Genomic DNA, 19,221 nt, shown 5'->3' on the forward strand with positions numbered 1-19,221 from the left:
TTAACCATTGAGAAATATTATCTACGTAATTCGAAACGTGTTAAAATACACAGGAGGTGCGGACTGCAGAGTTGTAGCAGATTTATCTTTGTTGTCCCTCGCGGATCGCGAATAAAAAACTTGTAATTACTATTTATCGATAAAACGCCCACCCACCATACGCTATATAGGTATATATAATACAAACAATGTGCGTCTGTGTGTTGGGTGTATTCTTGAAACGTGAACACAATAACACAATAATATTATAACGTAGGTACCTACACTAATTCACAGAATAATAACTTATATTATTAGCATAATAATATTATTGCACGACGGACTACGGGACACAAGGTCGCACCCAACCGGTACGCGTGTGTGCGCATATAAAATAATATATTATACGAAGTCGCGGACGACGACTGAACACAAGAGGATTTTAGATTTTTCGTTGCCCGTCGGTGACATCGATATAATGACGTAGTTACTCGTTACTCGTGACGACGACGTCTCCGCGGGCTATAGTTACAATACAATACTAATATAGCCATACAATAATCGATGGGTACCACCAGTAATATTAGTGGCATAACCAGGAGTTTTTTAACTGATGGAGAGGGGTGGGGGGGGGATAAAAATTGAATTTGTTTTGTTAGCTCTAGAGAATTCGTGTATGCCTACTTATTAGTTATTATATGACCAGATATTATATAATATTAAATACATCCTACTGAAATGAATAATATTTTTAACAACTTTTTATTGTTGTGTTCAAGTCCAATCTAAAACTTTCATTGTTCTAGGAGAATTTGTTATACAAGCGGTCAATATCTCTTATACATTGTCGTATACTAAATACGGCCGATAGGGTGGGGGGCATGGACCCCTCTGCCCACCCCTGAGTAATATTATTATTATTGTAATGCCGTCCGTTGCGGACAAGCGTCGTACCTTGGAGGATTTGCTGTGCCGAACACTGGACGAACGCCGAAACGTCGAGCCCGCGTGGCTGCCGACCCGGTCCAACGGTTCGTGATGCGACGCCGCGTTACCCATGACTTTCGGGCTGAACAGCAGTTTTCGCGAAAAGATTTTTTTGAACGACAACGGCATCACACGTCAAAAACAAACACACACACTCTCACACACGGCACGATACGACGCACCACGGCCGACGGCACCAACGACCAAAACGAATCACGATTTGAACACGTCAGAAGACATTTGCGAATAAAAGAAACGCGAACCGAACTGTATAATCCATCGGCGGGAATGAAATATAATAATAACAGATACTACTATGTTATCTTGATAATAATTTTCGTTAATCGACGACGGACGACGACAAGACTATTGCGAAATCACAGAGTTTTGCCGTGAAATCGAGGTATTTGTATTATCAGAGACGTTGGTTTTGAGGAGGGAGGGGTACGGGAAAGAAACGCGGCGGAGTGATACGAGGACGCGCGCCTACGACGACGGCGACGGCGAGTGCGACTGACAAACGACGGTTGCAAACGGACCCGTGCGACTAGCGTCGCTGTAGAAAATTTCGTAACGTACATTCCCGGAGGACCCCCTCCCCACACGCACCGCCCGGCCGGGCACCCCAATGGCGTGGTGGCGGTGGTGGCGAGTAACCGGTTTCCACGCGCACGCGGTGGGAACCGGACAGGCAGCGTTCACACACATCACGTCGTTGCGCGCATGCTCTTTCGAGGTCCGCCACCGTGAGTACCACACTGTACCAAGTAGACACTCCTTAAGCGCGTCCCCACCAAAGCCCATCCGAGACAACCACCGTGTGGCGTGTGACCGTGGTAGCCACGCACTCTAACCTCCTCCACGGCTCCACACGCACGGCGACGACCACATTTATGGTCCGACCGTTTTTACACCAGCGACGGATGTAACCGACCACTAACAGCGGCGATTTCAACGGATTTCTGTACTTGCACTAAAAGAGGGGTGACGTACAACCGAATTTTTGACCAATATTAATTTGCTGTTCGGGCGAGACGACGACGTGGTGTTGGCGTTCTCCCAAGTTCCGAGCGACGATTTTAAGATAGGCACTTATCATAAGTGGGAAACGACTAAAGTACTTAACGAGTGTAGAAACGAGTTTGGAGACTTATACGCGAATTTTTATTAGTCGCACAAAATATTATATTATTAGTATTTGATACTAATAAGTAATAAGTAATGGCTTATGGGCTATGGCCTATGGCTATATTAAACACTTATCATATTATGAGTATTAATTAGGTACATATTATTTTAAATTATAATTTATATCAATATCGTTTCGCTCATTCTCAACCGTTACTATAATAATATAGGTACCTATCATCGGCATTTTCCAATAAAATATAGCTCTCGCAATAAAAGTTTGCTCGAAACCATAGGCGCAAATAGTGTTTGAAATTTAGGGGGGCTGTATCTCAGGTCTATACTGGATACTCATTACTCATATGATGTTTTTAAATTATCATTCATCACAAAACCCCTAAAAAAAATTTTCCTCGCTATGCTCGATAATTAATTATAGTTAAACATAAACATATTAAACATAAATTAATGTTTGTCTATCTGTCCGTTATGCATTCCTAAACGGCTTGACCGATATTGATGATATTTTTTGTGTGTTTTTAAGTGGCTCCTGGGATGATTTAGATTCAATGATTTTGAGATTTACGATAGAATTTCTTGTTTATAAATGGTTTCTATTGGTTTTCATAACTGTTATTATTGTTAATACGATAAAACTGTTAACACATTACACAGTTGGCACTCCTATGAATTTTAGTACAGAATGTCTCAAGATCGAACGACGTTTACAGTGGACCAATTTTTTTTCTTATTTTTACTTTTTTTATATTTCTTCTTTATCTTTACATAGGAATGTTTGGTTTTTTTTTATTTATTAAATCTTAGTACGGTAGGTTAGTTTAGAATTTTGTATTAATCCGTCGTATGTTGAATTACGTAAAAACGACAAACTTGGTAAAACTTTGATACTTTAGAGTTAAATTATACATTTACGTACAAACCTCACGTGGTCTACGATTTACCGCAGCACACCTAAATGATAATATACTTATATACTGCTCGCATAAACACAAGTGAATCTCATAGACAACGCCGGTCGGGATGGCTATACATTAAAATATAATATCATTTACACCCAAAGACATTTGCTTAACTTATAAATAATGAATGATTATAATTTATATATAAGAATATTTTCCATACAATTTCATTTCCTAGCACATTTGCTTCCGACATGGTGACCTAATAATATACTTCAATCGGATTACGATTCCAATGTAATATGATTCAATAAAAATACGATTCCAACAATATTTGTTTCCAACGAAATATTTTCAACAAAACTACGATTCCGAACGAATAAGTTTCCAACTTTTTATGTGCGTTCGCTTCGTGCACTCGACAATTATTAAACATAATATATCCATATAGGTATATCATGTATAGGTACAGTTATTACTTATTAGTTATTTTCATCATAGTATCATATGCATCAGTTCCTGTTATAATTAATAAAAAACTAGTGTTCACCTTTATTATCATAATTGATGAATTCAACTTAAACGGGAATTTAACAATTATCAAATAATTTGATAGTGTGTATAATATACAGTTACCATAGTTTAATGGAAATATTATTTGAAGCAATTTATTATAACGTGGATGATAATCTTCATAATGTAGCATAATAAAACCAAAACCGTATAATTGTTTTTTTATTTAATACCTAACCTTTATAGGTGCTCCAAATTTGTGATCCTGTTTTCTTCAACTTTATTAACTTCCCACATTGTTTAAAGTAATTTTGTATTCCTTAATATAAAACATCGAATTTCAATTTCATATATGCTTGTGTTTTATAAAAACCAATCAGTTTTTTTAGGATTAAAATCGATAGTTTTAAAATGAATTTTGTCTTTGTAGTTTGTACCTACCTTTCTCCTTTAGTGATTTTGTAATTTTATGCGTGGTCGCGTTATACGCACATATACCATATGGCATATAATTATGCTCCATTATTTTTATTAAATAATTAATAATTAAATAAAAATTATGTTAAAAACTATTTTATTTTAGGAATAAAAAGATTGAATTATACTCGTATATTGTAATAATATTAATAACATGATATAAATTATTATTTTAGAAGAAAATGGAAAATATAAAAATGTGAATATAATAATTTACCAAATCAAAGCCCAAGTTCCCAATATTTTAATTTTAAAAAATAGGTATGATAACATAATACATCGTAATCTTTGATATTTTTAATTTATATCTATCATTTTACTTTTTATTTAAATACAAAGCCGGTCTAGGCGCCTAGGTCGGGAGCTAAGGCTGTAAGTCCTGCACCTGAGAAGGTCAACCATAATAATATTTAGGTGCTTTAAAGTTTAAATTGAATGGTTTAAAATTAACATTCAAATTATAAACCATTATGTGGTATTTTGGTCAATGAGACCAAATATAAATTACCGTCTAAATGAGTAATACCTTATAAAAATGTTCTTCGCATTATGTTTGTTTAGTTAGGTAATACCTAATTGTATTTAATTCAAATTTAAGATGCATTTAAATTTTAAATTTATATTGTTTACACAACACCAGTGACGCTAATTGCTTAGTGCTGGGGGGGCGGGGCAATTTCCCCTCGCCCTAAAAAAATAGTTTTGTGGTAAGTTTGTGTGTACCTATAAGGTGGATCCTAGTTAAATGTCACGGTCGTTGGTTAACCTGCTCCAGACCAATTGAATAAATATGAATTACAAATTTACAATATATAGGTAGTTATATTATTATTTTTAAAAACTTCTTAGAAATATTATACAATACAATCTATATAAACTGAATTAACAATAATCACACTATGTGAATATAGCCTATAGGTATAGACTATATGCGTATAGCTAGTTATTTATAGACACGAAAGAATATATTAAAGAGATTACCCAACAATAACACTTTTGACAATATGATAGGTATCTAAAAATATTTTTCTATGTTAATTTTTACACCAATTTCTCTTTAGCCTTCTCTGAAGATTGCCCAGGATATCGTCGGAGACAAGGACATGGACAAGTGGGTTTGAATAATTTGCAAAGCATAAGCCAAAGAGTTTGTATGTAGAATGTAGGAGTGGTATTTCCTATTACCATCCCTATTTTTCACAAAAGTTCATCCCAATTTATTTTGTTTGAATATTTTTTGTCAAATCCCAATACTTATTACTATAAAGATTAAAGGTTGCAACTTTTTTAAATACCTTTTATAAATTAAAAATGTGTTGAGCGGAAAAAATATTCCTTCTTTAGTTATTTAGGATAGGTATAATATAAGAACAAGATAATATAATAAACAAAAATAATATGATAAATTATAATATAATACCTAATACCAATCATATTCATATAGGTACTTATAATTCAATTAAAATATTAAATCATCATTTTTACACTTCTGGACCTACAACTATAGTTTTTCTAATTATGATGAAAAATTACTATGGCGTTTTTTTTTACCATCAGTCTGTTTTACTGTTATTATTTCACGGGTCAGTGCTTTTATAATACAGCGAAAATTGAGACGTTTTTGTAGGAGTACCGTTTTTACATCTATCTCAAGGTTTTTAGGTATGTTCCACTACAAAGAAGACTTAACAATAGGAAATCAAAATAATTTACGTATATTGCACCAAATGTCATACTATGTATAAACACTATTATCTTTTTAAAATAATGATGATAAAACTTTAATTGATACTAATTAAAGTAATTAAAACCTACCTCTACAGTCTTTTACTAAAAAAAATGAATAATAAATTAAGGTATCTACTATCTCTACGACTCTGCAACAATATCGTTATATTATCAGAGCATTCAGAGTTTCAGAACCAAACAAGGTCTTGTGAGTATAAGTTGTGACACGTGTTTTTATTGTTATCGTTACTCGGTTAAGTATGCTACAATGATTTATAGCGTAACTCATTTTAGTCATCATATTATATTTAATTATATTATTTACCTAGTATAAAGGTTAAAATAAAAAAAATCATAATAGACTCAAGTCTCAAGCATGTACATCGAAAAAAAAATGTTTGAGTATTATAGTGGTGGGATGGATGTATAAATTATAATCAATATAAATTACAAATCAAAAGTTATACAATTTCAGGTATATGGAGGGATTAGGGTTATATACTCTAAACGCCCCACTCCCTTTGTGAAGTCATTATCAAAATAATAATTTGTTATCTTATATTTATATAGTTAGGAGAAATAAAGCAATATAATTTAAAATTCAAATATTTAACACATTGATTTTCTTTTTTATATATAATATTTTTAAACAGAAAAATAATATTAAGAGGATATCAGCGCACTATTATTGTTTTCTCTCTCTAGCCCACGCGAAACATAGACAAAATGCATTTGCACAGAATCGTTTTTTCTATGTTTTTAAGTAATCTTGGAGTAAAATCACTCATTACAAAAAAGATAGAGAATAAAATTTTCGAGGGAATGACATATCGATTTCTCTAAGTATTGTTTCAAAACAATTTAAACATAATTTAAATTTACAACATTTTTTTTTTTTTTTTTTTTTTTTTTTTTTTTTTTTTATTGGGTAACCCGCGGCAACATAGGCCATTGGGTGTGGGAACATTTTTTTGTTTATTTCGAAAGTCGAATACAAAGTCAAATAACAATAAAATATAAAACCGATATGTCATTCCCTCTAAAATATTATTCTCTATCTTTTTTGTAATGGGTGATTTTACTCTGAAATTACTTAAAAACATAGAAAAAACGATTCTGCGCAAATGCGTTTTGTCTATGTTGCGCGTGGGTCAGAGAGAGAAAATAAATAGTGCGCTGATATCCTCTTAACTATATAAATTTGACTAAATAATTTATAAACTTATTTTGTTTAAATTCTGATGCTGTTTATTTAATGGTAATCGTTAAAATAGGTATGTGCAATGACTTGGACACTTGGACAGCATAAATTCACTTTCACATAACCGCGTGCACATTTTATCCAATGGACGTAATCCAAAATGTCAATACCTATATCGAGAAACCAATCTAGTTTAGAACTAACACAATAAGAGAGGGGAGATTTGTTTTCAAATATTGTTTATTGCTTCATGTAGGTACAGTTTAATATTACACACATATTTACTATATAGGTATACAATATAAAATATGTAACTATAAATATTGAAACGATATACAACCAATGGCCTTGACCAAAATATAACGCGTTTCACATTTTTCTTAGGATTTTTTCCTTTACCGAGGTCCGAAACAATACATGGAAATTACTTTTTTTATTTCCAACATTGTAGTTGTGGATAAATAATTTTTGTTCTTTTCTGTCTCTAATTTAGTCCACACACACAGCCCTATGTATATACAAAACATTATATTATAATATACATTATACACGAGCTACACGAATACATGAAATGATATTCAATGAGACAAAGGCTTCTAATTACACCTTGCTAGTTACTGGAAATATCAAAATCGTGTATTTATTATTAACTGTTGTCTGTTTGTAATGTGTAATATTTTATAGCAAATGACTTGAGTATTTATTATAAAATAATCAATTAGTAAATAAGTACCTTATAAATATAAAATAAGTGTATCCTATAATATAATATAGTATGATAAACCATAAAATAAATTTGCACAAAATTAAATTGTAATAATAGAGTACCTGAGTACCTATCTACAGACTATAGTTGACTACAGCCATCCCACGCCTATTTTAAATTGAATACATAGGTACTATATAATAATCTTATTAGCACTCAGTATTAACAATTTAACTTAGTCCACGTTGTGAACAAATATTAGTGTACCTACTTATACATTTTTCTAAAGAAAATATTGCAAGGTCGTATTTTTGATAGAAATTTTAATTTATTTTGTTATTTATGATTATTTTGAGTGGGTACAGAAATATGCCCATTTAAATCTCGTTATACACGCAATATGCATACAGCGGTATTATAGTCTATAACATATCAGTCAAAAGATAGTGATAGAAATACAATTTAATAACATTTATATTTTCTCTACAATATATTTGAGATCATAACATATCAAAACTTTTCTTACAATACAATATAATAATATGTTTAGACTCATTCATAGTTTGATGCTTGACATTACTATAGTAATTTATAGGTTAGTTTTTTTGTATAGGGATACAATTCAATTATATTTATGACTACTTCAATTTAGTTGTTAATAAACAAATGATTGAGTATCTACCGTATATACTAAGAGACTATACGACTTACGTATTACACAATATGGCTGATATGGGTGTAGGCGCCATTATAAATATGATACAATAACATGTATAGCGTGTCATAATAGTTTGATTAATACTAGTAATTGGATCGACTAGGGAAGGGTTAAAAATTAACGGGTCCGATTCTTATGGTTTGACTGCAGCTTGCTTCAAAATGTCTATAGTTCATCCCTTCATGCCTATCGTTAATGATTATACTTTATTACATAGGTACTCAAATTACAGATGAGTTCGTATACGTCACTACACAAATTGACTTTAACACAATAATTTATCCCAATAAACATAATAACATTAAATAATAAATTATTTTTATTAAATACATATATTTTTTTGATTTTGTCTATCTTTTTTATCAAAAATTAAAAAACCTACTATAATATCGTACTATTTATGTTTTTACAAATGTCTTTATATTAATGTATGATACACATTACACCATATATTTACTTTTAAGGGATTATAGCCTACACAACTCTATTATCATATTACATTAGGTACCTTTAATAGGTATGGTTTGCAGATGGTATCGATTATTATCGCTATAACTATACTTATAAGATGTGACACCATATTTAGGTACTATACTGTCAATAATACTATTATTATGGTGTATTAATGTATTACGATACATAGACTACACTAACATTATAAAATATAATAAATAACTTGTAAATAACTTAGTTTTAAGAACTGTTGAATAATAGGTAAGTTAACCTATTATAATTTTGTATAGTGTAAACTGTAAAATGTACCTACCTATATTATATTACTGAAAATTGTAAATATTGACTGAATAGTTAATTTTTTTAATTTAAAACTGAATAATATTTTAATAACTAAAAACAAAATTTAATATATGGTATTAAAATAACTAATTAACAATCTTATATATATATATTGATCAATTTGTTTATCAATTATAAATTAATATAGGTTATATTATGTTTAACTAATTATGAAAAATGTTAAGTTTAATAAATATATAAAATTATATAATATAGGTACCGGGACCTAATAGTGTACATAATGTATAGGCAACTCTTGAAAATCATCACGTGTTTATTCAAGTGTTACAGACAAATTTTCAATAGTTCAATTTTTATCACGCTATACTGCTATAATTCTTTAGGCACTTACTACTTTTTTACCAACTAACAATAAACAATTCATATTCAGTTCATTTAAATTTGAAATGAAACTACTTATAAGCTATCTATACAAAACACAAGCATAATGTTGATACTATAATACCTATTACCTACTATAAATTATAATAGAAGACAACTAAAATATTTAAAAATAATAATACCTACCCAGTACCTTATATAATATATATTAAAAACCTGAAATACTAACAATATTATAGGCAATCAAAAATATTAAATAATATCCTTTTTTTATAACGAATGATTTTATATTGAAAATTGCGTTTAATTTTTTCAACTAATAAATTCAGGTAAATTCAAACAAACCGCATTTCATTCATGTTGTTGAAGTTTTAATATACAAAGAAAGAACACTAGAATTTAAACCTAATTTTTAGTTAAGTATTACTTCGACTTAATCATAACGATTAATTTAAACATAAACCTTCAAAAGTTATTATATCATATAGGCGAATTTAAAAGGGGATTGACGATAAATAACGCATCTAATTTTGAAATTAACACCCTCATAATATATGCCATTCTTGGACTAACTGAAAAAATAAGGGGCTTCACACCACCAGTTTTTTCATTGAAATTGCGCCAATGGCTTATGTAGATAAGTAGATTAATATTATTTTTATATAAATTCTCATACTTAAAATCATTGATTAGTATTTATAATCAATGTTAAAATGTTTCAATGTTTTAATTAAATGTTCACTTTAGATTGGCGAATGGTGATTGGGAATTTTATAGGACATATTTACATAATATTTCCAATAAATAATTCATCAACAAATAATATGAAAAATAAAATATTTAATCTAGAGTTAAGGTTACCAAATAAATTGATTTCATACTTTAATATAATAATATACAGGTTATATCGAAAATTAGATCACTGATGACGCCTATATTGTTTTTATGTCATGTTATTATTTATAATATTATGCTCAATTTAAACTATTGTTCGAATGTAATTGCATAAGCAAAATATTAGTTAATTTATGTTGTATTCAAAAGAAAAAACAGTGGCCCAATAACTGTTTCAACATGCATAATATTAATATATTATACTTAATGAACAAATTATATTATGAAATTATGAAATTGGTCGACGGTCGTTTATTTTGGTATGATTAGATGATCCGGTTTATAAAAAGAAAAAAAGATTACATATTTACATGCATATAAGTCCTATTGCTAATAATTTAAATCAAGATTTAAATAATTAGCAGATGAATATTGTTAGGTAACCGTTTATATATTTTTTAATTATTAATCTGATGTCAAAACATTTCTTTTTATCATTATTTTGATACCGTTTATACCTGCATAATATATGTAACTATATCTAAAATTAACTAACATATTTTAACATCTATTAATAAAAAACTTTTATAAATTTTTTTTTTTTAGATCTATGATTCGTAATTACTTTATCATAATATATAGGTATACTTTTTTATCAATACCGTAATTAATTGTTGATATATATATTATAAACATAATATGCATAATAATAAAAAAAAATCCAATTAAAAAAAATTAAGACAACTCTTTATTTAAATGCCATTAGGACAACATGTTGAAAATATTCCTGTACCAGGTACTGTATATACCTATTAGTATATTAGTATACCTATTTTTGTATGCATAGGAATTGTATACAAACTATTATAATGATATATATGTAGCCTATATAAGGTGTCATGACAATTTGGAAAAGTTCTGTATGATTGTATTCTATATAATTATGATATAGATATAAACAAAATGTATAAAAACATTTCCAATTTCCCAAAGTTTCAAGACACTCAGTGTTCACCAATCATCTAAATTACTTAAGATATCTATAGGTTATATAGGTACACTATTTATTTCAGATTAGTAAATAATTATAATAAGTTATGATAAAAACTAACAATATATTACCGTTATTCATTATTTGTAAGCACGAGGCAACAGTCACAATTAATATTTTCCTTTAAGTTAAGATTTTTCAACAGTTAATACAAATTTATTGTATTTAGTACTTAGTTCTTACAACGAAAATATTTCCAAATTCTTATATTAAATTACGTACCTATTAGTGATAAAGGAAAATCTATCAGACATTTTACTATACCTTTAACCCGTATTATATATATTGAAAATAATATTAGAATTTAGTATAGACCCTTGATAATCGATATATATATATTATTAGGATAATAAAAACCTAAAACCTTTTTATAGACAGGCAATGCGTTACATAGGTACCTACTACGTAATCGACGAAAATTAAAAGATTAACTTTTTATTCTTTTTAGCGGGTGGTTAAATTATTATTTACTTGAAAGAGGGTCAGAATTCTAAATTTCTCAGATTGTATGTAAAGATACATACATATTATATCGTTTTTCTGGAACGTGCTTTTTATAGTGTTCGTAAAAACGCGATCAGGTCGATTGACTGTACTAAATATTTTACCGTTTTCAACACACGATATGTATAAGGCATGTGACGGTACCGGGTCAAGTTCAAAGCTTACCAATATTTAATAGGTAGGTAGGTACAATAATTATGAATTTTATGTAATTGTGCTGTTTAAGAACTCACGGACCAGACTGTTAACTTACACGAATTTCCGGCTGCGTGATGTGTATGGGCGCAAGCGATTTGTTCGATCCGTACAATCTTGCTTTCCAACGAGTTTTTCATTTTCTCACTCAAATATCAAATCGACTATGTTACAATTTAATGTAAATTATACTGATATCGGTTATAACAAATAACAATACTGCGGGGTAAGTGTATGTATAATGTAATATTTTAACGATGAAATACGACAGGTCGCGGACGCAAAATATTATTATTTAGACGAAACGATGTAGATGAATTAATGAAACACTTTCCTCGGACCTTCAGGCTTTACCGCCGCTACCCGCAGATAATATTATTGTCGTATACAATCTTAACATTTAAGTATAACAATATGCATCATATGCCATCACAAACCAATAACAACGCAACACGACCTGGGGCGAGTGACTTCGCGAGCCACCGAGTACGCGAGCTCGTGTTCTACTAATCGAGAGTACGCGGCGTTATCGTAACTTCACCGCCACCACCACCTACTATTATAATAATACTATATACTACCGCCGCCACTCCGGCCTGCCCGTCACGCTCACGGCCGGCGGTGGCTCACGCCAAAGTCTCCCGCCGCCGCCGCCCAGTCGCTCGATCGCTCTCTCGCGGCCGTGGCCAACGTGCGTGGCGCGTACGGGCGGCGACGAGCGCGAAACTTGGGCCGTACCGGCGCAGACGCCGCGACCTTGGGCGGACTGGCCAAAGCTATATAATATGCTGGCGGGCAGAGAGGTATCGACGCCGGGACGCTCGATATTTGAACAGTGCGCCGCAAAATTACGGTGGGCAAGGCGGCGCCTCCGGCCGCAACTGCAGCTGCAGAGAACGTGCGCGCCAGGCAGTACGTTGCGCGTCGTCGTCCACAGGGCAGGATTGGAAAATTTGATAGTTTGATCCGACGATATTTCAACGTATTTACCGGACGACCGATAAAAATTTCATTTATTTTTTGTTTTATTTGAATTAACGGCACAATGAACATTTTAAAAACAGATAACGATTATTAATACAACAAGTACCTAATTAAGAAAGAAACAACTATAAATATTAAATAAGACAATATTACTATGTTTTTTTTTTTGTTCGTTATAATATTTTATTTAGATACTAATAATACAGTGTCATGTAGGTATAACTAGGACAGAGGACTTATAGCCCTAAAAAAGCACTAGATAGGTAATAGATATGCAAGCACGTTGCACTTAAAAATCCTAAAATAAGGTTTCAAAATATACTTTTATTTTTTAAAGGTTTAGTAAATATTAATAAAATAAATATCTTTAGAAATTAAAATGTACAATTATATATAATTTAAATTGATGTCATACAATTGCCAAATAAATAAGAAAACTTTTTATCTAAATGAAACTGTAATTTTCATATTTATTGATTAGGAAAAAGATAGTTAGGTACCTATTGATTGATTAAAAAATATCGATTATCGTTTTGAATAAACATAATTAAAAAATAAAAATGTGCAAAATAATTAGCCCAAAAATATATCTCAAAAAGTAATAACAACAGCCCCAAGGTATAACAACACAAATAATTCAAAACAAAATAATGATTATTTAAATACCGATGTATTCTGGCATTCATTCATAGGCATGTTCAGACTTTGGTGGCCGAGGGGGCACAACAAATTTTTAAATAGTGAGACCTATTTTTTTAGTCATGAAAAAATATTCATTTTTTATGTTATAAAATTAACAATGGTAGAAGTATTTTTTAATTATTATCAAAAAGTATAAACATTGTCAAAATAATAAAAATACTCTTTTCCATCCATTATACAAGGTAAACAACATACAAATTGTAAAACTATTAACTAATCAGTAATAAATATTTTGAGTATCTGACAAAATTTAAATTATTTTAACAAGTCGTAAAATATCTAAAATCATTTTTGAAATTATAATCGGTAATTGGATATTTTTAGCTGATAAAACCATAATATGATGAACATAATATTATATGATAATATAATCATTAATTAATAAATGCGTAACTAAAAAAATTACAATTAATCAAAATCTATAGGTACTGCAGGGTACACACCGCATGACTTTTTTTTATCCTGGCATGATTTTGTTGGAGGCACAGTCTGTCGGAGGGGGGGGGGGCAGTGCCCACCCGACCCCTCCCGTAAACACGCCTATGATTCTATTATAATATGCAAAAGATGGTTATGTCCAGAAGAAATAGAGTGGATATCTTTAAGGTACCTTTATGGCTATATACATGAAAAAGAGATTGATATCTAGAGAAATAAGAGGGGACACGAAGTTAATATTGAAGAAGATATTAGGTGCGTCTGAGGAGACATTGAGGAGGGAAGTAATTAAGTGCATGTCAGCATCTTGCAACGTAATTCGTAACAAAAATGAATAATCATGCCTATCTATAGTCGCCTAGGATTATACCTCAAACCTACTACCTACAACTGAAGAATATGTCCTATGGCCTATAGGCATCCAATATAGGTATAAGAAAAAAACTACTTTGGACATTCTCGAGCCTTAAATCATTCTTAACTAAATAAAAATGCCAATTACTACCACTCCATACTTTAGTATAGACCGAACTAATGCCAAATATGCAAAACGTGTTCATAATATTTCTCACCCCTCCCCCCCAAAAAATGTATTCAAAGTTATGCCACTGCATATTTAAGGGGGTGAAGAAAAACTTTTTTGAAACAGCCGATCGAGATTTTCCTCAATCCAGCCCAGTTCTGGTCACTTCATTGCGATCCCATATTATATTAAATTATATTATAATATTACCACACATTATATTCTGTACGTCAAACTGACGATAAACGGTAGTCATGTACTAATGTACCTATACTCATAATGCTTCATATATTATAATTTATAATTTTTATTGTTGCACCGTATTAATATACCGTGTACAGCGACACGGCGGCGGTGATCTCTCTGACATACTCATAATCTATCTATATCGTTGTCATACGCATGCGAAAATTCTTAAATTCTTAATTTTACGGTAAAATATGACTGATATAAGAATAGCTTGATGAGCTGGCTTTAATTAATAGATAAATCAAAAAAAATCTCAGAACATTATTTTCAGAAAAAGCTTTAGCTAATCTATAATAGCTTGGTCAAAATATTTATTGAAAATTAAAAATGTTTTGACTAAAGTTACGATTAAATTTAAAACTAAGTATAAATAGTAGTTAATACGCCACTGATTGCATCAATCTTATGAATTATATCTTATATATTATATATTACCTATATAGTATAGCAATGTATATTCTATTTGTATATCTATTTAAGTTACATTTTCGACAACCTAGGACAATTATTAGAAACTATCGTCTTATATCCAATGTATACCAACCTACCCAAGAATCGGATTTATAAAAATTAATATTTTTGGAGGGGCACTATTTAGAAATTCAAAAAGTTTTCGGGTGTCTTCAAAATGTAAAGCATACTTATATATGATGTTTAACCAAAAAGTAAAGGTAAAATCAAAGGATAAAATGAAATCTACCTGGTAAAAATCTCACATAATTCACCATAAAAATAACAATATTTAAAAAATAAATTTCTTGTAAGTGAATGTGGACTGCAGTTCTTATAAAATGCATACTCTCAGTCACATGATATTATTTTTAGTTAGGTGTACGAAATTTTAGTACAAAATCGAGAAGAACAAAAACCTGTTCAACATTTAAAACTTAATAATAATAATATATACCTAACGTCATGTAGGTTCTATATTGTTTATATTTATATAAACCTACTGCGTATATATTTTTTAATGTATACAACGCATGTTGAGTTTTAACTACCTAATATCCTATAAACAATATGAATATGCATTATGTATATTTGGGACTGACGAAACGTATTTACTTAATGAGATCAGTGATCGTATATTCGTACATAATATTAATATGTATATATATAGCCATATATAGGCGTTCAATTTTAACTCGAGTCTTTGGTTCGACAAATCGATCTTTATGTTGATGATGTTTTAGTAAAAAATAATTGAATTCATATTTTTATTTTTCGCATTTAAATATCGCTTATATCGCAAAGTTATAACTTATGTTATAGGTCCTATATACCTATACTATTACCATTGCGATTGCGTGTATAATACTTTAGGTATATAAAATATTAGCTAAAAGAAATTAAATTTATATTTTCTTTTCATATTTAAATACCTACATTGCAAAGTTAACTTATATTATAGTCCCTATTTATGATTACCATTGCGTGTAGGTATACTAACTACTAAGTATAGGTATATCATATTATAATATAACAATAAATAAACTATAATGTATAACAACAATTCAAAAATATTATTTTAAATATTGTTCATAATAATATTATCCTACGATAGTAGGTAGGTACTAGAAAAATACTTATTTACTTGTAAGCTATGACGGTTATGTTACAATTTCGTTAACACTTAATAGTTCAGAATAGTCAATGTCGTACGTATTTATATTACATATACTATAGGTACATTATTAAATATCATATTATAATATTATTTATTAAGCGTAACGATAAAAATATATCTACGACTGGCTATGAGTAATCAGATAATCTACTAGAAAATTAAAAACTAAATTCAACAATAGTTGATCAGTTGTTGTAATTAGTTATACATAAACACCACACCCATAGGCAACCTATTATATTCGTATTGACCTACATGATACAAACTATCTAAACTGGAATAAATCCTTTTAGATGTATCTACATTCCTTTTAGTTCTAAGATTTACAAAATATCTTTGACTATACTGTAGGTACCTAACCTAACCTATACCTTCTTCGTACACTATAGACAAAATTATTATGCTATGTTGCTATCGATAGCAGTGGGGGACCCAGGGCTTAATTTTCGGGGACATGGAGGGGCATACAAAAAGTTCCAAAATTGGCTAAACACAGTGTAAAACAAAGGAAAACTACGGCGTTTGAGGGGGAGGGGGCATTTGATCCCTGGATCCGCCACTGATCGATAGGCAGTACTGGTAGTAGGTACCTAGATAAACGTTTTATAAGTAATAATATAATTTAAAGAAGTATTAATATCTATACCAACTTAATATGATTTAATAGTTTATTGAAATTTAAAACCATATTAATCATATTAATACAAATTATCAGTAGGAGCGGCTCCGGGAGGGGGATCCTAGGGGCCGCAGACCACTCCCAATCTGTATTTCTAAAAAATGATATAGCGTTAAAAATAAAATTACAAAAAAAACATAGTACCTATAATATCGAAAATTTTCTGAAAATTATAATTTAGCCCCCCCCCCCCCATGTCTACGGAACAACCCCTGTCACACAGGTACCTTTATAAATTAAATAAATATTAGTAAATATATTATATATATTATAATAGTTATTTCCTATACCCATAGGCGTGCGCACGGGGGCAGCAGAGGCAGCATATGCTGACCCTGAACTATTTTTGGGGCTACCGCGGCCGGAAAATAGTGAATAATGAGCCTTGGTAAAATTATACTTTCACAAATGATGATCAATGTAGATAAAACAATTATATACATTTATATTTTTTGGGTAAACGTAAGCTATAGAGAAATATTTTATAATTATAGAATTTACCAGTATAAAACGAATCGAACCTAACTTATATTATTAAATCCATTCTTATGGTGTGCACCCTTGCATGGTATTTAGGTTAGGTATAGTTACGGAAATTTCATGCAAAACAATAGCAAATAAATAATATTTTAAGTTTTAACTGTTGTTCATAATATGGCACTATGAAAATTAGATTAGATTAGAAATTTGTAAAAAAAAAGGGTATATGTATTATAGCTGGTACCTATATGGTATATGTATTCAATTATAATCTTTTTAATAAGTACCTTCTTAGTTCTTACATATTTATTATCTCACAACGGCATAAGTGGTTTTTTATAAGCATTGTGATTTGTGGCCAGTAGGTATAGGATTACCTAATACATACCTACCTTGTACCTATATGACTTAAGACATTGTTTTATCTTCATTATCCTATGTACCTATATTAAATTAATCGATATTTATATAACGCGAAAGCACTAAAAAATAATTATGAAAAAACATAGTTACAATTATGTACTTATCTACTCCTTGTTACTCCGTGAGTAGGTACTGGTTAACCACAGAAAAAAGGCGAGAACTTTTTCGACCAAAATCCATGGCCTTCCCATTTCGATTTATTCACTTTTCGGCCAAACCATAGCTTATAAGGTCCATGGGCCAAACCAAAAAGTTTAATATGTATATTTATAATTAATGTTATAATAATGAATATGTGATAGCGATAACGTGACGTTACAAACGAACAAACCAAACTTTAAAAAAAATTCAAAAAACTATCTATGCTTATTTGTTTAATTTATATTTATTGTTTTAATTTATTTAACTAGGTAGGTATACTAAATAAGGTACTATATACATTGGTACCTATCTTGTATCTTTTGACATTTTGTAATTTGTTCATTATTGCAAATTGTAGGTATCAATAGCAGTGTCGGTGTGGCTCACCTGGCTACACGGCGATCGAGATACAGCATCGAGATTATAGCCTTCGGTGAGCGGTTATAAGTGCAACTCAGCCACCTGGCTGGGCGATGTGCGAAAATCCGATTTGATGCATGCTCGTACATGATGTGCCCGATTAACCAATAAAAAATAAAAAAAATAGGTAGGTACTAATTTCTACTATTACTATTATAATCTGCAACCAATGGAATTTAATGGCAATCATTTATCAACAAATAAACACTTTCAATCTCAAATTCATCGTTTGAGCACCTCTAATTTACAGTATTTTTGCGACTATAAAGGTAGTCTAGGTATTACTTATTACTTACTACTTAGTAATATGGAAATGCTATAAAATCCGAAACCTGATAATAATATATTTAAATGAATTGTGGTATAGACCCAAAGAAACAAATAAGGGGATTTATGGGACAATTGGGTTGGGGACACGACATAACCTCCTACCTGGGTATGCCACTGCTGCTCAGAATTATTTTTCTAACTATTTAT

The 19,221-nt window shown here is 30.4% G+C and overlaps 1 protein-coding gene across 2 annotated transcripts in view; it reads right to left on the reverse strand.

The window, feature by feature from the left end:
* Positions 1-12,590, reverse strand: part of LOC132940500 (protein numb) — a 37,376-nt gene extending 24,786 nt beyond the window's left edge. Inside the window, exon 1 of one of the 2 annotated variants that reach the window (XM_061008149.1) lies at positions 12,137-12,590. Coding sequence is in view for 1 of the 2 variants with exons in the window: in XM_061008148.1 (XP_060864131.1) it covers positions 934-1,095 (162 nt within the window). In the remaining variant the exon portion in view is untranslated. Of the gene's footprint in view, positions 1-933; positions 3,974-12,136 lie in introns of those variants that run through there. The other variant, XM_061008148.1, reaches the window with a different exon arrangement.
* Positions 12,591-19,221: the final 6,631 nt, after the last annotated feature.

This window comes from Metopolophium dirhodum, chromosome 3, assembly GCF_019925205.1.
Source record: "Metopolophium dirhodum isolate CAU chromosome 3, ASM1992520v1, whole genome shotgun sequence".
In the NCBI taxonomy this organism is placed as follows: domain Eukaryota; kingdom Metazoa; phylum Arthropoda; class Insecta; order Hemiptera; family Aphididae; genus Metopolophium; species Metopolophium dirhodum.